The sequence below is a fragment of the Acomys russatus genome, chromosome 23, assembly GCF_903995435.1.
Source record: "Acomys russatus chromosome 23, mAcoRus1.1, whole genome shotgun sequence".
Taxonomy (NCBI): Eukaryota; Metazoa; Chordata; class Mammalia; order Rodentia; family Muridae; genus Acomys; species Acomys russatus.
In genome coordinates, this window is record NC_067159.1 from 34,267,119 (window position 1) to 34,289,403 (window position 22,285).

Consider the following 22,285-nt stretch of genomic DNA (forward strand, 5'->3'; position numbering starts at 1 on the left):
TCATTTTTTAAAATAGCAGAGGCTTTTTCTCCCTGTAATTTTGTGTTTCCAGCACTTATTGCCATAATTGTTGTTTAGTAGGAGACTCAAAGAATATATGCTGAGTGAGCACCAGCCGGCCGTTACTCCTTACCTGATTGTGTGTCTGCTTTCTTCTTCCTTAGCCTTGGCTTATGCATGCATGTCTGCTTTTATTCCCAAGTACCTGTATAACTTCTTCTTGAAAGACAACTCCCATGTAATACAAGGTAAGAATATGTTTTGCCTGTTTTCTGTCAAAAGTAACCAGTCTAAGGGATAATAGTTTTAACTCAGTAGCATATATTGAGGGTTCATCACCAAAACACAGGAAGAAAGGTCAGGAAACATTTTTTCCTACAAATTCACAAGGAATAATAGTCCTTTTCTAATGACTTTAATATGTGCTCTGAATTCAGTTGAGATGTAGACAAGTTATTTTAAGAATTAGAGTTTGATTCTACCAATTAAAATGAAATAAGCCATTTTGGAGGATTTTAATTGGAGTTGATGTTGAAACATAGTTTTTTATAGCTTACAGTATAGGAATATGTTGGCCAATGAAGTCTGGCACAACATTAAATAGTTTTGAATTGTTTTTTTAAGATCAAGGTATATTCACAGAGAAAGGTAAAGTTGCCAAATATCAGAGTAAAAAAGATACACAACATGTAAACCTAGGGTATTAAAATCTCCCGAGTTTTTTATTTATGTGTATATTTTTCTAAGTCCTTTGAGGGTAAGGACACTGTAGTTTTCACAGTGATGTTACTGTCTTTTACAGCAGTAACTTGTAGTTCTAGGCTGACCATATAACTAAATCCGGCTATTTCTGAAAGCTAAACATGGCACTAACTACACCAGATGCTGTGTGCCAAACCAGTGCAAACTAGGATATCGATCCCACCACATACAGACATTCATCAAGTCCTTGGCATAAGAGAGGGAGGAAAAAATACAGCTGTCAAATGTGATATATACAAGTAAGTATCCTTTCTGGCCATAAGCTAGATGTGCATGCCAGGGCTGGAGTCAAAATCACTTTCACCGTAGTGATTTAGAAAAGCCAGTTTATAAACATTCATGATATTTTACTTTAATGGTAGGATATATGGGGAAAGCAAACAATATATGAAGTAGTGAGCCTGGTAAGAATGTCTTCTATCACATAACTAAGGTTTTTTTTTTCCCGATATAGAAAATGTTCTATCTTAACTAGAAAGACTTAACTAGATGAGCTTGCTTGCTTACTTAAAAAAAAAAAAAAAAATGGTTAGCATATGTAACCCTAAATCAAGATCACTTTTCTTGAGCCCAGGCTATAACTAAGTGGTATAGTACTTGCTTAGCACGTGTGAGGCACTTCTTTGAGCTCCACCACAACCACATGTTTAAAAAATCATTTTTCTTTCTCTTCTCTTGAGCCCACTCTTCCCTTTTAGTTATAACGACTCGTGCTTGTTCTTTGGGTTTTAGTAAGTAGATCCAGCTTCATTGCCACTTTGTTAGTGGCAAATAACTTCGTCAGCTGGCTTCTGTGGAGTGCCTGGAGGCAGCATACTGTGTACCTGTTTCATTTGATTGGCTTGGGGTTTGGCTCTGTAGGCCAGCTGGTTGGAAACTTGGTGTGTATCTCAAGCAGGCTTTGTTCCCCCTGCCTCTGGCTGGAGTTGGAAGCATACATGACCCCTGACAGCATCTCTCTGCCTGTTGCTGCAACCATTATCTTTAGCATAAACTAGAAATGTTTCTTTCTTTTAGCTTTTAAAATGTATTTTATTGTTATAAATTCGTAGACAGTTTGCATATCCTGATCCATGGAGTCAAAGTATTATTGAACTAAGTGTTCAGTATCCTGAAGCAGTTTCAGTGTCCTGTCTGCTTACCTCATATAAATTCTCCTTAGGGAAGTAACTACAGGGTGGCTAGACCTGTTCTTTTTAATTAGTAAGCCAGATGGCTTTTTAGTCAAATCTGGTCATTTGTTAACTTGCATCCCACCTGTTCTTTTACACCCTATTATTAATTTTACGAGTATTGATTCCCCCCTTTTTATTATACTTTATTCAGATTACATCCACATTGTTATTCCCACTCTCCCTCCCTCTTCTGCCCTATTCCCCTCCCCTAGACCTCAGACAGAAGGGGACCTCCTCCCCCACCCTATGACCACAGCCTTTCAGGTCTCATCCCTATAGCCGGCTTTACCTTCCTTTGGGTTCCTGCCTGGCCTCCCCACCAAGGGGAAGTGATCAAATCAGGTACACCAGAGTTCATGTCAGAGGCAGTCTCTGGTCCTCCAACGACCGTGGAGAATGAGCTGTCCATTGCCTACATCTGTACAGTACAGGGGGTCTAGGTTTCCTGCATGCACTGTCCTTGGTTCGTGCAACAGTTTATGCAGGGCCCCCTGGGTCCAGATCTGCTGGCCTTGATGGTCTCTTTGTGGGGCTCCTGAACCCTCTGGGTCCTTCCATCCCACCACTCTTTAATACCACTCTCATCACTCTACCTGGAGCTGGTACATTTACACAATGGAATACTACTCAGCTATTAAAAAACAAGGAAATCTTGAAATTTTCAGGCAAATGGATGGAGCTAGAAATGATCATCCTAAGTGAGTTAATCCAGACCCAGAAAGATACACATGGTACATACTCACTTATAAGTGGTACTAACCCAACATCGATGTCCTGTGACAGACTCCACCCAGCAGGGCATCAGGACAGATGCTTGAACTTAGTGCTAAACTAGAAATCTTATGGGAGATAGTAGCACATTAAGAGTGTCGTTTCTGAACAATAAGCAGACACGGTTATTTGCTTTGTATCTATCATCCTTCATCTCTGCTTTCCCTGCTAAGAGAGTCGATGCTAAAAAGCTGGTCAGAGAGGAACTAGCTGAGAATCTTATGTGGAGATTTTGAAAGTTCATCTCGCATATACTTCATGTAAGATAGCTTATATATAAACATCCATAAAATTATGATATTATCAGGTGAAAGTCTTAAATCAGTTTTACTGGGGATTGTAGTTGCTGTGTATGTAATAAATAAAAGGGGACAATAAACTTTAATACACAAATTAGAAAACACATTATCACTGTATACATCATTTCAAAACTAAAAATACGAGGTTTCCAATTATAATATAGGAAGTTTATATTTCTCTTTATGGAATTGTATTGAAACTAAACTTGAGGTTTAAGTGTGATTTTATAAATAGCTTCATTTTTTTTTTTAAATCGAGTACTGTTCACATTTGGAAAATACTATCTTTGAGACTATTTAAAGAACTTTGATTCATATTTTCATCATTTTATGATTCATAATTATAGTGCTTTAGCATTTTGATGTCCCTTTAAAATGGGTTAGCCTGGAAAGTTGTTCTGGAAGACCTGGGTTTAATTCCCAGCACCCACATGGCAGTTCACAACTGTTTAGCTCCAGAGGAACCAATGCTCTCTTTTTACTTCCGTGGGCACCTGTTTGCGTGGTATACAGACATTCATGCAGATAAACACCAATACTTATTAAAAAATATAGCTAGCCGTGGTGCTGGGTGTAATCCCAGCACTCAGGGAGGTAGAGGCAGGTGGTTCTCTATGTGTTCAAGGGCAGCCTGGTCTACAAAGCAAGTCCAGGACAGCCAAGGCTACACAGAGAAACTCTGTCAAAACAAAACAAAACATCATATATAATGAATAATGTTAAATGTGTGGAATCTTTTGTTTTAATCTAGCCACTGTTCTATTTCTTAGTAACTACCATTCATTTCCTTCAGTTTTATCTCAAAGGATATGTACAATTGGATACTTTGTTACTTTGGGGAATTTTTAATTCATTAGGAGAGACTGTGTAATATAATACAGTTTTCACATACATTCTCTCATGTCCCCCGTGAAATAAAGAACTAACACTGAGCCTCATTTGGAAGCTTGTTCTCCATAGCCCAAACTTTGCCAACTTTATAAATTATATTTACATATATGAACTTACATTCAATACCGTAATACATAAATGGTGTATTAGTATATCTCTGTGTGTGTGAGTATGTGCATGCTGGTATATATCCAGCCATTGCTCTTTGGCAGAACACAAGGAAAATATGGGTGAGGTTTCCTCAGTAAATCCTTAATTAGCTGTGTAAATCCACATGGTAATTAAGTTTATCAGGCTTAAGTAGGAATGGTGTTTAATAAACCCAAGCATAGCTATGGAGAATTGCCTGAAGCATGAATTTCTGCTCTGAATGGAAACATGCTTTTTAGAAGTTGAAAGTTAATAACTGTAGCTTATCAATATACAATTGAGTACTTGTGCTGGCTGATGATACATGCTGCTGGATTTTGGATATATTGAATTTAGCGATGGTGGGAAAGCAGTTAAAGAAAGTTAAACCCTGGGCCTTCAAATATGTCCTAGTTCTTCAATTTTATTTTAACTTTTGAAACTCATTGCAAAGTATACCATTTTGTTCTAAAATGGGATTGTGGGTAAATTGAAAGCTGTTGTATTAGAATGAAGAGTAAATGAAGAAATGTGTTAATTGGACTTCCCGTTCTTTAGAATGAATAAACAATGCTTCCATTAGGTCAGTGGTATGATTTGTTCTATCATTGAGTTAAATAAGGCACTGACATTTACTTTGCTTGACTTGGTTTCTTCTTAAAAATTCACACAGTACTTATGAACAAGTAACTGTCAAATCAAGGAATAATTAGGAACAGTTTTAGTTAAAAAATAATAGGTTACTTTTACTTAGTACTATTTCTTGAAATAACACAAGTACTTATATAAACTGAAAATGCAATGAAACATTTTTAAAGATATTTCACCAAATAACTCATTTAAAAATAGGGGTTTTTTGGAGAAAATTTAGATTATCAAAGGAAAGCTTTTTGGAAGGGGGTTGTTATTGTGATTTCAATTTTTTAAAAAATTGAGCTCATTTGTCTTGCTGTATTTTGTTTTGTTTTGCCTTGCAGCCTAGGCTATCTTAGGCTTCACAGTCTTCTTCTCTCTGCTCCCAAAGTGTTGAGATTATAGGCTTAATTTTTTTTAATTTTTAACAATCAAAAAAAAGTTACTGATTTGGAACACATGCTACTATCATTTTATTTAGGTTTGTTAATATGTAATAAGTAAATTGGTGAAAACTTATTGAAACAAGGGTAAAGGTTCTTCATATTGAACCTTGTAATCTGTAATAGGATTATAATAAAAAGCGTGTGTACGTGTGTGTACATGCATGTGCATATATATACATGCATGTATGTGTGTGTGTGTGTGTGCGAGTGTCTGTGTGTGTGTGTTGTGGGGGATCCCTGCCTGCTCTATGTCTGGCAGTGAAATAATCTCCAGAGACAAGAATGAATTCAGTTCAGTTCAACTTAGATAGCCATCACTGGTTCCACCTTCAGAAGTCTGACAGTACAATTTTGGAAAAAAGTTTTGTGATGACAATTTTGTTGTCCCATGTGTACAACAAAGCTTAAAACATGTTTACATTGAAATTCTTTTACAAGATACATGTGTCTTTTTCCATAAAGATGTGTTCTATTGACTCAGAAACAATGCTCAACATAGGCTCTAGGGAGAATGGACTGAGGTAAATGTCATGTTTGTGGGAGTCATGATTGACTTGGCCTAAGATAACATAGAAGTTACTCTGTTGTAAAGTACAAGTGACACCTCTCATAAGGATAGCTTTATGGACAAAGAAGCACACTCTAGCTTTAGAGGGCAAGTCTTGAATAAACACACATAATATTCCGGGGGATTCAAGCCAAGCCTGGCCCTACAGATAGCAAAGGATCACCAGGTTGTAAACTACTTCTCCAGTAGTCAGGGAAGATGGATAAACATGTCCTTTGAAGAGATAAGCCTGAGTGTTTAACTTAACTGGCTTCTCCAGTACTTATCTGCATATACAAGGACTTTTACCCTCGTGTGTGTGTGTGTGTGTGTGTGTGTGTGTGTGTGTGTGTGTGTGTGTGTTACAGCTCTGTGTGCAGCCACTTTAGGTGCATACATGTGGATACTGGAAAATGAAGTTAGGTGTCTTCCAGATTGCCTCCACTGTATCTTTGGAGCCAGTCTTTCCCTGTACCAGCTCACTAGCAACCCGTGGATCTGCCTGGCTCCTTATCCTCCAGTGCTGCTTGTAAATGCCCAGCTTTTATGTGGGTGCTGGGGGTCTGAACTCAGGTCCTCATGATCGCACAGTAGGCTTTTTACACACCAAGCTTTCTCTCTGGCTCAATAAAAGATATTTTCAATTGCCTACCATTTACCTGCTTTCTTTCTTTTTTCTTTTTGGTTTATTTGAGGCAGGGTTTCTCTTTGTAGCCTTGGCTGTCCTAGACTCACTTTGTAGACCAGGCTGGCCTGGAGCTCACAGAGATCCACCTGCCTCTGCCTCCCGAGTGCTGGGATTACAGACATGCACCACTGCACTTGGCCCATTTACCTGCTGCCATTAATTTTATTTAATTAATTAAATTATTTTCTACATATGCCAAATATAGAATTCTAGGTAGGATAAAAATTACAACTAGAAAAGATGCTGAAATGTGTTTATAGAAACCAGTTTTAGGTGCTGTCACTCTCCTGTGACTGCTTGTCTTTCACTGTTCCTTAGTTCCGGTCTGTTCTGCCTTCTAAGTATTTGATAAATGAGAAAGATATATACTGTTACCAGAGCAAGTGTATTTGTACTCTTTTGTTGGAAAACATCAGCCATCCTGTGCTTAATTTCTTATTTAAGAAATAACAAATAGCTCTAAAAGTAAAGTGTGATATAGTTTATTGGTGTATTTGTTTAATACTCAGTATTGTGATTCAAATAGTAACAGAATGGAAAAATGTTCGTTAAAGTACCTTGCTGTTTCAGACAGCTATGTTCTCACTCAGTGTGAGCTGTGGTTCACTTTTTTTTTTTTTAAGGCTTCGAGGTAGTTGGTGAAGACAGTGACCATCCTCAGTACTATTTTCCTTTCAGAGTACCTGACTGTGTTCTCCCAGATGATCGCATTCCACGATCCAGAGCTGAGCAACCATCTCAATGAGATCGGCTTCATTCCTGACGTAAGTATACCTACTACATCTACAGAACATGAACTGACAGCAACAAAGTCAAGCGGAAATGACAGAAGAAAAGATGGTAATTTTAAATTATTGGTCATCAGAAGGTGTCTGCACAAGTGCAGTTACGTTCCATGTCCTTACATAAAAGAAGATAGGGTTGCATCTTCCCTTGCATGTTTACTATTAACAATCATTGAAGAGTGGGTTTAAAAGTAATATTTTTATTAATTCTTCACAAATTTCATGCAGTGTATTTTGCTCGTGTTTACTCCATCTCCTACCAGAGTCAAGTCTCCCTCCAGCTTCATGTGCGCCCTCTTGGCCATTTCCTGTCCTCTCTCTTTTCTCAGTTCATCGAGTCTGGTTTGTGCTGCCCCGATCTGGCTTTCACCTTGATTTTTTTTTTTTTTTTTAATAGAATGGTGCCCTGCGAAGTATTATGTACACAGTTCAGGGCAAACTCTAAACATCCTAACACCCACAACTGGTGCTGATAGTAACCCCCTGACCATGCTTCTGCACCTATTTCTGGAAATGGATTTCTAGATGCCCTTTCGGTAATGGTTTCTCACTATTGAGAATATGGCAACAACAAGAAAACTGAGGGTGAAAGTGACTATATCTTAACCCATTAAAAAAAGTCCCAGCTACAACTGTTCCTTCCCACAGAAAGTAAGCAAATGAAACTTCTTAGTAAATAAAGAGGAATATTAGCTGGGTAATTTTAAAAACAACAGCTTGGGGCCTGGAGAGATGGCTCAGTGGTTGAGAGCATTCTCGGCTCATCCAAAGACCTGGGTTTGAGTCCCAGCACCCACATGGCATCTCACTCCAGCTCCAAGGGATCTGATCCCTCACACCAACCAGTGCACATAAAGTAAAATTAAATAATGTTTTTAAAACCAACAGTTTGAAGAGTAAATTAATCTGAAGACCTACAGGCAAATTACTGACAGCAGAGAGAAGATCAATGGGTCTTCCTCATGGGCGAGCCCCTGATTGGTTACCCAGTTGCTGTTTGTCAGCCCTGAAAGTAGAACAAACAAGAATGAATGGAGTCAGCAGGCTGTGTTTATGTATTAATTCATATGTTTATGTGTAACAATAGTAATTGAAAAATGAGACCATCAATTTGAGAGTGAGTGAGAAGTAGGAGAAGTTGGAGGGAAGGGAAAAACAATATAAGCACAGATAGGAAATTTAATTTTTTAAAATAAATAAATTAGCTTTTTTAAAGAACAAATTTAACCTTGTAACCTTTGAGAGACCTTTGACATTGAGTAGTTGTGGGTGGTGGGAATTTTTCTGACATTCCTAATCACAATTTGGTAACACTTCATCAGCATGTGTATGCAGAATTCTTTAATTGTTCCCTTCAATCATTATCTTCAGTAGTCTTCCTTTAAAATTACTTTTGAGAAAATTGTGGCTGTACCTCTAGCAATCCTGTGAGCTAGGATTCGTTCAGATGAAGAGTGGCTTCAGTGATGTCTTCCCACTCCAGAACTAATCCTGTCAAAGCAAGCCTTCCTCAATCCTCCAGAGTTGAAATGTAGGCTCCTATGCAGGAGAGGTTGTGATTCTGGCTCCCTTCCATTTGCTGTGGGTCACAGACCTCTGAGCACCGAGCAGTGCTGAAGCGTAAGAGGCTTGGGATATTGTGCACTGATGTGATGCCTAGATTACCTAAGTCATGGAGTTATGTGATTTACATATAAATAGTCAAGTAAGGCATATTTGGAAAAATTGGGGCCAGAGCAGAGTTTAATCATTCTTTCCTGATGCATTTCTGCTTCTGGAAATATACTAGGAAAGTGTGCTTCCTCATTCTTAAGAGAACAGGCTTTTTAAATAAAATGTTCAGTTGTTGTCAAGTGTCCCATTAAGAGAAATGATACTTGCTATCTTTCAGTAGCTTGTGTCCTTTTGACCCTACCATCTCAGCTGAAGATAATGCTAACAAACTCAGGAGTGCAATGTGTAACCCTCATCACACAACTGCAGATGACAAGAGATGCTCACACTACTAATTTTCTAACTCTTCAAAAGCGCTTGCTATAAACTTGAGCTGGGTTTATATATGTACACAGAAAGTACAGAAGGACTACTGAGAAATACTTGTTTTTTAGTTTCTTTATTAGTTTCTGGACTTTAAAAAGTTTTAAAGAAGAGACTGCTGACAATGGACTTTTGATTTTATATCAAAATACACTGCAGGAAAAGCTAGGAAACTAATCCTTTATTTAGATTATTCCAAAATAATATTTCCATTATAGAATATTGTCAGTCCTAATGGTGTGTTTTTGTCAAAATGCTGTGATGAGCCTAACTTTAACTCTAATTCTATGACCTTTGAATGCAAACAACTTACTACCATTATTTCATAGGAAAGCTTGGGTTACTATCCTGGAGAAAGTGTTCAAGTCTTACAAACTAAAGGCTTATTATTCTTACCAGGAAAGACAAAATAATAGCTGTGTAACTTTTTGTTTAAGAGAACCACTTGTAGTTTCAATATTTAACAACTATGCTGTGCAGTAATCCTCATGTGAATCCCCAGATCTGCAGCGTTTCTAGTCTAATGTACCTCCATACTGCCCATGGGCAAGCAAAAGGAAACAAAATACAGTGTCCATAGCTGTCTACACCTCATCATCACTGCATGGTCTGAACATTAATGAGAAGCCCAGGAGATGTCTGTATGTCTCCCACTGATCAGAAGCTTTTGAGTCACGAACAGACTGGCAACAACTAGCTAGGCATGGCATCCCAAGTTCTCGGGGGTTCCCGGAAGCATGACCTGGAGTTCAAGGCCAGCCTGCACTCTGTAGTGAGACAGTGTCTCACACACTCACACACACACACTCACACACACACACACAGTTAATAATAACATGTTAGCTAATGTTGTGTATTTCAAAACATAACTTTCCCTCAAAGCAGAAGAGTGCTATTGGTTTTTTTTTTTTAAGTCTCTAAATTAAAACAGCAGGATCTTCATATATACTTTATGTTCATTTTTTTGCCATTCATTATTTTATATCAAGGCATGTCTTAAGCTTGTTTGAAACGTACAATCTAAAACTGTATCGGTGAATTTTTCATCCTGTGTTCCATTACAGTCCATTAGTCTGCCTTGCATTTTTAATGTCTTTTTCACCCATGCATGGTGTTCTCATGTTATGTTTCAGTAATCTGGAAAACACTGATTTATATGAAGCATTTCATTATACAAAATCAAAAAATCAAATTTGTCATCACTGTTCGTATAAAATTTCACTAAATGGTTAGGGAGGTTGCTCTGTGGGTACAGTTTTTTATTGTGTAGCCCGAGTTAGACATCACTCACTCACTTAACTGCCAGCTGGGCATGGTGACCCATCTGTGATTTCAGTGTGTTGAAGGCAGAGACAGGGCATCCTACAGTAATCAAGCCAGCAAGCTCTAGATTCAAGTGGGAAAGCCTGCATCAACATGGGAGGAGGAGATCGACTGAGGAAAACACCAGGGTCAACTGCTAGCCTTCACAGACATGTGTATCACAAACTTGCACCCCACACAGTCACATAGGTACTAGACAGCAGTCTTGTAATACTCTTTTAAATTTGTTTTATTTTTAAACTATGTTTCTCTGTGGAGGGGTATGTCCATGTGTGTACCAGTTCTTATGAAAGCTAGAACTGTTGAATCCCCTGGGACTGAGTTATAGGTGGCTGTGAGCTGCCTAACATGGTGCTGGAAACCAAAGTCAGGCCCCCTGGAAGATCAACATACTCTTAACTGTTAGCCTATCTTTCCAGCCCTTTTTGTTATATTATATTCCTCATCTCAGTGCAAGATGCTTCTAGAAGTAATGGGCTTATTTTACTTATTTTTTGAGAAATGTTGGCCAAACATTTAAAGTATTATCTATCTGTCATCCTTTCAAGTGAAAACCATATTTCTTGAAGAAAGCACCTTGTGGCCCCGTAGTGGAAGTGATTGTCCAGCTCCTCTGCCTTCTCACAAAGTGTTAGTGAAGAACTTAGAAACAGTCATCATTTTACCCTTTATAAACAACTGTTACACTCTGAGAGTGTTGTCTTGATTTCTGCAGTTTTATCTACCCATGCCTTTGCCACAACATTAATGTCAACCCAGGAAAACACAGCAATTACGACACAAGGAGGCCAGCCCCAGTTAGAACACAAGGAGGCCACGCACAGTTAGGACACAAGGAGGCCAGCCCCAGTTAGAACAAAAGGAGGCCACGTGCAGTTAGGACACAAGGAGGCCAGCCCCAGTTAGAACACAAGGAGGCCACACGCAGTTAGGACACAAGAAGGCCACGCGCAGTTAGGACACAAGGAGGCCACGTGCAGTTAGAACACAAGGAGGCCACGTGCAGTTAGGACACAAGGAGGCCACGCGCCGTTAGGACACAAGGAGGCCACATGCAGTTAGGACACAAGGAGGCCACGTGCAGTTAGAACACAAAGAGGCCACGTGCAGTTAGAACACAAGGAGGCCACGCGCAGTTAGAACACAAGGAGGCCAGCCCCAGTTAGAACACAAGGAGGCCACACGCAGTTAGGACACAAGGAGGCCACCAGAAGTTTTTCTGAGAACTTTTATATCTTACACAGGAGTCGGGCCTTACAGGCTGTATTGATTGTTATAGATTAACTTGGCATTGTTTTGTCCTTCTCTTCCACACTTACTGCTTGCCACTCTCGCCAGTTTTCTACCATGTCATGGCACAAAGAAGGTTCCTAGCCAGGGTCACCTGATTCTCAACTTTGTTGTTCCCAAGCTTGTGAGTTAGAATTCTTTTATCACTTACCTACTCTGTGGGACTATGTCATACGAACACAAAATGGACTGAGACAATTTTACAATAACAAAAAAATTCCATTACTCCTGTTTTCTTGTTGCTCTTGTGTTCTTAAACACAATTATAAATAACTTCTTGGTAATGATAAAAATAATTCCTCTGTGACTAAAATGAAATATTTACAACATAGTTTTAATGTTATCTTGAATATTTTAAGAAAATAGTATAGATTTATAAAAAGTGCCATATCTGTAGTTAAAGGAAGAAGGAACTATATTCTATTTTTGAAATAATTGACAATGTGGGAAAGTATTTATGAGTCAACTTGTGTCTGTTTTTACCAGCATTATACAGGGCAGAGAACACTGGCTAAATGTTGCCAGGTTTTGCTTGCTGTTGCTAGGGGGCAGCATTTACTTAGCTGACAAGAGAAAATACATTGTCAAGTCGGGCTGACACTTGCAATTAGGGGATTACTCAGAAAATGTACAACTTTTTATTGATTTTCCGCTTCTAACTTGAAACTGTGAAACGGCTGGGACTAAATATATTTTTATATTTATAATCAAATATTTAAGTACTTAGAACCATTAAAAATAAGATCCATTATTCATACTATCTTATTCCCATAGCCTTATGTATATCAGATGGTATTTTAAAAACTGTACTAATAGCCTGAGAAATTATTTAAGGCAAAAGGTACGAATTAAGCTGGGTCTCATTGAACAAGTCTATTATTGCAGCTCTTTGGGAGGTTGAGGAAAAAGATTCAAAAGTTCGCAACTGTCCTTGGTTACAGAGGGCTTTGGGGTCGGGGCAGCCTAGACAACTTAGTAAGACTCTGTCTAAAACTAAATGATTAAAACAAGGCTCAGGATATACTTGATGACACAGTGCTTTCCCGGCCTTGCATTCAACCCCTAAGTCCACGCTTCCCCCTCTCTCAAAAAGAAAAGAAAAGAAAGAAGGAAGGAAGGAACAAGAATTTTCAAATGGAAAATGTAGAAAGAATAGAGCAACTGTGTGTCACATGTTATCAGTGCATCTCCCTGGTTGTAGTTTTATTGGTAAGAAGTATTGGTGCTAGTTACAGTGCCGCTGAGTCTGCAAGATGTTCATTGAATCTGAGTCATCACTTTGCTCATATCAGTAGACAAGCTTCCTTCCCTAATTTAAACCCTTTAAAAGTAACGTGTGTGTGTGTGTGTGTGTGTGTGTGTGTGTGTGTGTGTGTGTAGAACTAGATTTTAAGATGTTTCCAGTACTTCCTGCCACTTAATATGGAATATTCTTCCCGACAACATATGCGGGGTTAAGTCCTTCCTCATTCTTCATTCTTGTTTGAAGACTTCTTTCTCAGGACAGCATAATCTCTGGAGCATTTGGTTCTATACTCTGGATAGCTCCATTGTGTGTTTCCTTCATTGTTTAAACAAATATTTGGATGCCTGTTATATAGCATGAATTATTCTATCCCCTGAATACATTAAAGGGGGTAAATAAAAAAATTCCTCATATTTGTGTGGAAATATATAATAAAACCATACGTAATGAGACTGCAGAGGCAGCGTGGCGGTTAAGAGCTCTTGCAGAGGAGCCAGGTTCTCCTCCCAACACCCACATGGTGGCGCACAGTCCTGTGTGACTCCAGTTGCAGGGCAGCTTACGCCTTCTGGCCTCTAGGCACTCATTATTCATCCTGGCAATAAAACATGAAATTTTTAAGAAAAAACATTAAAAATTAAAAGGTAAATAAATAAAAGATCTTTTATAATGTATGCTTCCTAATAAAAGCCATAATAAATAAGTAAATAATAAAACAGATGTCATGAAACAAAGAAATGTGTAAATAGACAATGTGATATATTCAGTATATATTGGTAAATTCTAAAGAAATAAAAACACATGGAGTTTGGACATACTTATTAAGTGTTTGAATGAAGGAAGAGTTGAATTTTTAAATAAGGTTACCAAGAAAAGCTAACAGGAAAGGTGACTTTTGAATCAGTTCCTTTAGAAAACGAGATAAAGAACAAGCAATAGCCAGCTCTGGCCTGGGTGGGAAGCATGTAGCAGAGATGTTGAAGGAATAGCCACTCTGAATGGAGCACAGTTGGCAAATGTGAGGTCCACGGCAGGACACGGAAGGGGGAGCAGTTTGAGTGTTAGAGATACATCACCACCACTGCCTTCCTTTTAGCACCACAGAAATAAAACGCTTTTGAGTAGAATAGCGGCCCCTGACATGACATAAGTAGATCATTCTGATACCTTGCTGGCTGAAATCCAAGAACAGACCAGGACAGAAGTTAGTAGATTCTTCCTAGCTTTAGAAGAAGTGGTACATGAGATGGTGGTGGCTTCAGTCTAGATATTAGCAGTAGAGGTAGTGAGAAGTTTTCACAGGGATGTGTTTTGAAGGTGGAATAGCAAGACTGCTGGTGACAGGTACACGGTGTTTAAGAAAAGAGGAGTCAGGAACAACTGCAAAAATGCTTTTTAGCAAGTGGATGGATAAGATACTTTTGACTGAATGTACAAATGTAGTTTGGAGGTACAGAGTTAGGGGGATGTCTCAAGAGCTCAAGAGAAGGTAGATGGTTGAAAGACTGTAGATAGATTATAGATAGATAGATAGATAGATAGATAGATAGATAGATAGATAGATAGGCAGACAGACAGATGATAGATATTTGACATATGCACTGAGATATAAATAGACATTTTGAAATGTAAGTTTGGAATTTATGGGAGAGACCTTGGAGTAGAGTTGAAATATGCCAGTCTTCATGCTGCAACTCGTATTTGAAGAAAAATAAAGAAAAAAATTGTTTCTGGGAACTGAACTGTAACAGCCATGTTTTTTAAAGCCAGAAGGATGAAAAGAAACTCAGAAGAAATAAAAGCAAACAAACAAAAAACACGGGTAAGCCTAAGTAAGAAAAGTAAGAAGAAAACTAGATGAGTATATTGTCTTGAAGCCAAGTTAAAAAAACAATCAGTTCTCATAGTGGGAGTGTGAACAATGTCTCTCCTTACTGAGTGGTATAAAAGACTAGCAGAGAGATTTGGCAACATGGAAGCCTTCGATGACCACTGGAACTGTGACTTACTTGGTCACTGCCTCGGACTATATGTCTGTTAACAGCCTTAAATGTATTAAGTGTTCAGCGTTTGTTGAATGAATGAAGACTGAAGTAACCTTTACCCACAAGAATGCTACCACTGTGGTAAAGGAGGCCATAAGCTTCTGCATTTTTGTTATTAATTCCCTAACCAGTACGCCTGTGGTTGTACCACATAGATACAAAGCATGTAAATCTCTTGTAACACATCTGGTTCATCTGTATTCAATACAAAACATTTTACATTGGGTAAATTAATGAAAATGCTCAGAATGAATTATTGTAGCTCTAATAAAATTTGGCCAAATATTCTTTTTTTTTTTTCCAAAGATTCTTAATGACAAACAATTGACCCTCATCAAAATGGTAGCAAGTAATGTAATTGACTTTATGTCTTTAAAATAAAGGTCAAAAGCTGTGATGAAGTCAGCCTCATTGTTTTAAATTTAAATTAAGGTGTATAACTTATACTTTGATAGATTTTTTTTCTTTGTGTAATGAGTACTTGTTACTATGACGCCAAATATCCTCTGGGCTTCCTTTGCACATTTGCAACATCTCTAGAAAGGATTATCTGTTTGTCTGCTTAGGTAAGTGATGATATGGAAATCACTGTTCATAGTTTTACTTTATATGTTAATGAACTGTACATTTTTACTTTTAGTTCTTGACTGGCCTTTGGATAGAATACATACTCTCTTGTATACAATGCCAAGACAGTATGCTACTCATCTCATAAATTTATAATTGATAGGTGTTGAAAGAATGTTTATCTAAGTGGGTAGTATATGTCTTTAACTGTAGCCTGTTTTCACTTCCAAATTATTTTAATTTTGAGGCTTATTACTAAGAGTCCCAGTCTAAGAACAGGATTGAATGAACTGAAGTGTTTCAGCACAGCAGATAGGCATAAAGGAGTGGGGCACTCTTCTTCCTCCACCTTCACGCCCTCTCTGTGGGCTTCAGTGAGCTGGATGATGCTAGGAGGACAGTCCACCTCACTGAGCACTGTTCAAAAGTTAGTTCGACCTGGAAGAGTATCCTAATAGTCTGCCAATTTAACACAAAAGATAAACTGTCACAAGGACCTTTAACATCTATGAACTATGCACTTAACATGTATGTTCTCTTACTGCATTTGATTTGGCCATGGTCTTGAGCTTACTCACTGATAAAGTTAAGATACACTCTGAGTAATTCCTGGCAAAAAACTCACCCAGATTTGTAAGCTGGATATCTTTGTGTAATCATTTATTGTAATAATAACTGTAGTTACCCGCATTCTTCCACATTTTAGTTAGTGGAATAGAACAAAATAATGAACTTTTAAGCCATTCTGTTTTGGGGATTACTCTAACTGTGCCTTGTGCTCTCTCCACACCCGTGTCCTGTGCTCCTGTGCTCACAGCTCTATGCCATCCCTTGGTTTCTCACCATGTTTACTCGTAAGTATCATTCTTTTTTTTTTAATTTTATTTAAATCATTTATTCAGATTACATTCCAATTGTTATCCCCTCACTTGTATCTTCCCGTTCCCCCCTCCCTCCCTCTTACCCTCTATTCCCCTCCCCTAGGCCTGTGACAGGACGGGACTTCCTCCCCCACCGTATGATCACAGCCTATCATGCCTCATTCTGGTAGCCTGCTTCCCCTTCCTCTGAGTGCCACCGGGCCTCTCCACCAAGGGGAAGTGGTCAAATAAGGGGAACCGGAGTTCATGTCAGAGTCATTCTCTGCTTTCCACACAGCTGTGGAGAATGCGCTGTCTGTTGGCTAGATCTGAATAGGGGGTCTAGGTTTACTGTATGCATTGTCCTTGGTTGGTGCAGTAGTTTGAGCAGACCCCCGCCCCTTACCTTAGTGTCAGCAAAAGCACAGCTTCATTCTCCCTCAGAATTTTAAGTTTACAAGAATCTTAAGCAAGTGTAATATGCATCTTTATAAAATTCTAATATGATATAGTTTATAGACGGAAAATTCAAGTGTTCTGGCCTTAAATCCTGAAAAGAATGTTATCTAGTTTGTCATACACAGCTTAACTTCTTCCTAAGAAGAGAATTTAACATCAATTCTCTGAGGACGGTTGTCAACTAAATTGGCATACATTCTAGCTGATAGTCTCTAATAACTCAGGGTTTTATTTCCTAAACCGGAATCCTCTAGAAGGTAATCATATTTTATGAGTAGGTAACTATTTAATCAGTTTACTGTGTGAATTAATGGAAATGGACAGCCATGCTTGAACACAATATACACAATAAGTAGAATAATATTTGAAATAGCCTATGTGCTTTTGCCTAGAAAGATATTCACAGTACTATTTAATGAAAATTGTTATATTTTTTAATTAATAGATTTTTGGTGGGAATTTAATAAAACAATTGTTTATGATATACAATGGAAATATCTTAATGTACATAAAGCAATTCTAAAGTATATATGTAAATATAAACATGTAGATAATATTCCTAAAATTCTGGAGAAAATTCTGTATAAAATATACCAATTGTAAATGGGAGTCAGAAAATATTCTATCCGACCAATCTGATAGCAGAGTATTAAGCACCTCAGGTGGCTGTAAATTAATAGAGTCAGGCCTAGAGGGTTAGTTGAACAGTTAAGAAAACTTGCTGCTCTTGTAGAGAACAAACCAGAGTTTGGTTCCCAACACCCATATTGGGTGACTCACAGCCACTTGTAACTCAAGTTCTGGAGGCCTGATGTTATCCATAGACATGTGTGAACACACACGCATGCACGCACACATACACACAATCTTAAAAAAAAAATACAGTCAAGCATTTTATCAGCCAGTTTAACACATTAGCTCTTGAATAACAACTTTGACCTTGAAGTAATAACAATTGTATGTCCAATAATGTCAGCTGTTAGTATTATTGACAAATTTGAGTTTTGTTTAAGAGCACTTTTTAAAAAAAATTCTTCCTATAGATGTATTTCCACTGCACAAAATTTTCCACCTGTGGGATACACTACTACTTGGAAATTCCTCTTTCCCATTCTGTATTGGAGTAGCCATCCTCCAGCAGCTGAGGGACCGGCTTTTGGCTAATGGCTTCAATGAATGCATCCTTCTGTTCTCTGACTTACCAGGTATGTGTCTAAATGAAGGAATCACTGAATGCAATTTTGACTGTAAAATAATGTGCTGTCTTATGTGAGAAAAATCATTCCATCTTCTGCTTGAATCCTATTTTCACTATCAGGATAACCAGTGCTTTTTGCTAGCCCAGGAATGCAGAAACTACTGTGGGTCACACCAAGCCACTGTGCATTATTTCCATCACAGTATTGCCACCAGAAGGGTAAAAGGTCATGGCTGTGGAGTAACATATTTACCCTTTGCTTAGGACTCAGCCATTTATCTTCAGCTGATGGAGAGTAAATAAAGGCCACTCAGGAAGGTGTTTGAGAATGCGTTTATACAAGGATGGTAATTCACATGGGACTTTGCTCCCTCCTAGCCACAGCTGCTTGGGTAACAACTTGATAGTTTAAGAGAGGGAAACACTGTCCTTATAGGACAACAAGCCAAACACTATAGGAATATACTATGTAATATAAGACCAAGCTGTGTAAGTTATTTACAAGGAGAAGTTTGAAATCCTTGGGGAGAATATTGCAATGCAGAAATACAGAAGACAAGTATGGTTTGATTGTGGATGCTGAAAAGATAAACTTTATGTGGTTACCTAAGATATAATGTATCTAAAGAGTGTGGAAAGTTACTCTGTGAAGAAACTAAATGTTTTTAAGATATAAAATTTGGACTGAAAAGAAGATTCAGCCATTAAGAGCACTGCTGCTCTTGCAGAGGACCCAGGTTTGGTTTCCAGCATTCACATGGAGTCTCACAATCAAATGTAATTGAGTTCTAAAGAATCCACTGCCCTCCTCCTGTCTCTGTGGGCTCCGACCACGCATGAGGTACACATATATACATGCAGGCAAAAACTAATAAACATAAAATGAAAATAATTATTTTTTAACCTTTTCTCACATTTTCTGGTTTTTTTGTCTTTTCCTGCTTCCATTACTGCCTTCTGTGTCTTCAGGGAGACATGAGTGTGTAATAATAGTAAACACACGTATAACATTCCAAGATAAAGTCGCTGAACACCAAAAAAAGTCACATATACTTTGAGATTATATTTTATTAAGCATTTTCAAGAGAAATAAGAAGTCTGGCACCTACCTTTGCTTATATTTGGCAAATATTTTCTATTCTACCATCTTTCTGTTAAAGGTCTTCATCCTTTGAGGAAAAATAATAACAAAAATGCCTTGGAATAATTTAAAACGTTTCCTTCTCACTTTTTCACAAGTTACAATGTCGTCCAACTTACCAAATTTATTTTAAATAAGTTCTTTATTATATTAACAAATAATAGTTCTGGATTTTATTTTCAGTTTTTTATAGGAGATGGTGAAAAATCAATGTTTTTGTGGGTGGGGCGGAGTCTGAATAGGAACAAAGAAGCAAATTTCACAAACTCAGAAGCTGTCTCTGCCCCACAGATGCTTTCTTGTCATTCCCCAGCTTGCCAAAGTAAACAGTGGATGATTGATTAGGATTAAAAGAATTTTTTTTGTCAGTTATAAAAATAAGTATGTTGGAAATGCTGATTGTGCCTTTTCAGATCAAGTAAACTTAGTTGTTTTTCTTCCAAGCTTAAGTGTTCCCATGAATGCTAGTGAAAAAAAAATCTGTGATAGTGGCTTGTAGGACACTTAATGACCACCGTGCAGACCATTCTTACAGACTCTGAAGTCAGAAGGGTGGCACTTAGATCTGTTAGAACTAACCAGCTGAAAAGGCAACCCTCTCTTCACCCTGAAAACAGATGCTTCTACTGATGCAAAGTGCCCTGACCCACTCTGCTGTTACTCTGGCTCCTCAGTATTCAGTGGCTGTGTGTAATTCCTGTTAGAGAGAAGAGCGAATAAGGAGCACATAACCTTTCTAAAGAAGCATAAAAGATTCTGGTACAAACTGTCCCTTAAGTAGACCATGTTTGGGTTTTAGGCATATTGTACTTGGGTGGAATATTTTTCTCAAGCAGATTTAAAAGATTTCATTTTTTGAGCATACTGAGTTCCCCAACTGTGCTTGAAGAACTTTGGAAGTAGCCATGGACAGACCTAAAATGTGAGTGCAGACCAAGACAGACAAACTAACACACTCAGAGTATTAGATAACACAAGTGTAGAACACTGTGGAAACAAACTGTATTCTAGTCTACCTGCAAAAGAGAGATAGTCCAGCTACATTGTGCTTAGAATCTGTTTTGTTTTCAGACAGGATTTCTGTGTGTAGCCATGGCTGTCCTGGACTTGCTCTGTAGACCAGGCTGGCCTTGAACTCACAGTTATCTGCCTGCCTCTGCCTCGCAAGTGCTGGGATTAAAGGTACACGCCACCAATGCCCAGCTTGTGCTTCTGATTTTAAGGTCATGATCAACATTGACTTCAAGTCACTAAATATGTTGTGTTAGAGTGAAATCCAACTAAATTTAAATAAGTAAGAAAAGTTAATTAACTACAGACCTTGGTGAATTTAATTTACTATTCCAGATCTTATCCATAATAGTAGAGGACTATTCTGTGGTACGTTGTGAACAGGAAGGTCATCAGTTCTAGCTGCTTCTACAAAGAGTGTTTTGCAGCCAAGTGGTTAAAAGTGGAATGTGCAGCCAGGTTGCCTGGTGTGTTTGTATCTGGTGTTTGCCATTGCCAGCTGGGTCATTGTGACCTTAGAGAAGCAGTTTAACCTCTGACCCCGTGTCCTCATCTCTAACTCTGAGAATGACAGTATTCCTGCCAATAGACCATGGTGTTCAATCAGCACAGATAAAGAACTGAAAGCAGCAGAGAACAAATGCAATATAAGTTAATTATTATAAATAATATTACTTATAATTATATACTTATAATAATTATAAATATACAGCAATTATAAATAATAATAAAATGTTAATATTGTTATTATGCTTTTCACTTTTTAATTCAATTATAATATGCCTTAATAAAATAAATGCAACAATCTCCCCTCTTAGCTTTTTCTAAAAATTCATGGAGGTGACTACCATAAGAATTCATTAATAAATTACCTTTAAGATTATATTATTTTAGTGGTATTGTGTTTTATGACTAAGAAGAGCATCTTTTCCTGCTTCCAGATAGCTTTTCTAGCACCCACAGGCTTAGAAGTCAAGGCATACAAGAGTTTGACTCTAGTTCTATCATCTTCAACCTGTGAATTGGGAAACTTGTAGTGTGATGCTGATGATGATAAAAAAGCATGATCTGAGAGTGAGATGCAGCTGTGTTCACATCACAGCATATTAGCCCCATGTGCTGCCTCGTGTTAAAGCAACCTGACCCAAGCTAGAATTGTCAGAGAAGTGGGAGTCTCAGTGGGGGAAATACCTGTTGGGCGTTTTCTAACTTAGTGACTGAGGTGGGAGGGCCCATTTTGTGTGTTTCAAATAAATTCTTAAAGTATGTATTACAACATACCTGAACATCTGCAAAGACGGAGTCGTTAGAGGCACAAAAGAAGTTCTTCCTAGAGACCCTATGGAAAGAAACTGGGAAGTCTGCAGAGAGGACTCAGCTTACTCTCAGATCCAGCTAGTTTCTTAGACAGTAAGAGAAATAAATACATACAAGAAATAGTGGCTATACTAAAGGAGACTGCTGTTTAAGGGGGGTTCTTAATCCTGCTTGAATGAAGAATTTAGCATTTGACTTTAAAATTTATTAGTTGCAATGTTTGTCTTGTTGCAGAAAATTTTTAAGCTTTCCTTTAGAAAAAGTTTTAATGGATATTTTAAGTGAATTGTGGTTTTTAGTATATTGCATATTAGAGTATTCTCAGCATAAGTCTGCAGAAAATGCTAGTACCTACTATTTTCACTAGTTTCAAAAGTATCTTGTGTGTTTTGGTACAGAGGTGGCTAGAGGTCTTTGTCTATGTTGAGTTGTAAATTGCGAGTGCTTTCTTTTTCATTATTTAATGTAGTATGGCATATTCAGGAAAGCAACTCTTTATTTACTTTCTTAGCATACGTACACACACACACACACACACACACACACACTTATGTCAGAGTACATCATATGTGAGGAGATCAGGGGACAACTCTTTGGACTCAGTGCTCTAGAGCCACTGTGTGCAATGCGCGTGCGTGCATGATTGTGTGTGTGTGCATGTGTGC

General features: G+C 38.0%; 1 protein-coding gene across 2 annotated transcripts in view; it reads left to right on the plus strand.

The window, feature by feature from the left end:
* Tbck (TBC1 domain containing kinase) overlaps positions 1 to 22,285 on the plus strand; it is a 145,171-nt gene that overhangs the window by 56,929 nt on the left and 65,957 nt on the right. For both annotated transcript variants that reach the window (XM_051165504.1, XM_051165503.1), the window contains exons 19-22: positions 165 to 248; positions 7,020 to 7,105; positions 16,452 to 16,488; positions 17,997 to 18,158. In XM_051165504.1, coding sequence (XP_051021461.1) covers positions 165 to 248; positions 7,020 to 7,105; positions 16,452 to 16,488; positions 17,997 to 18,158 — 369 coding nt within the window. The remainder of the gene's footprint in view (positions 1 to 164; positions 249 to 7,019; positions 7,106 to 16,451; positions 16,489 to 17,996; positions 18,159 to 22,285) is intronic.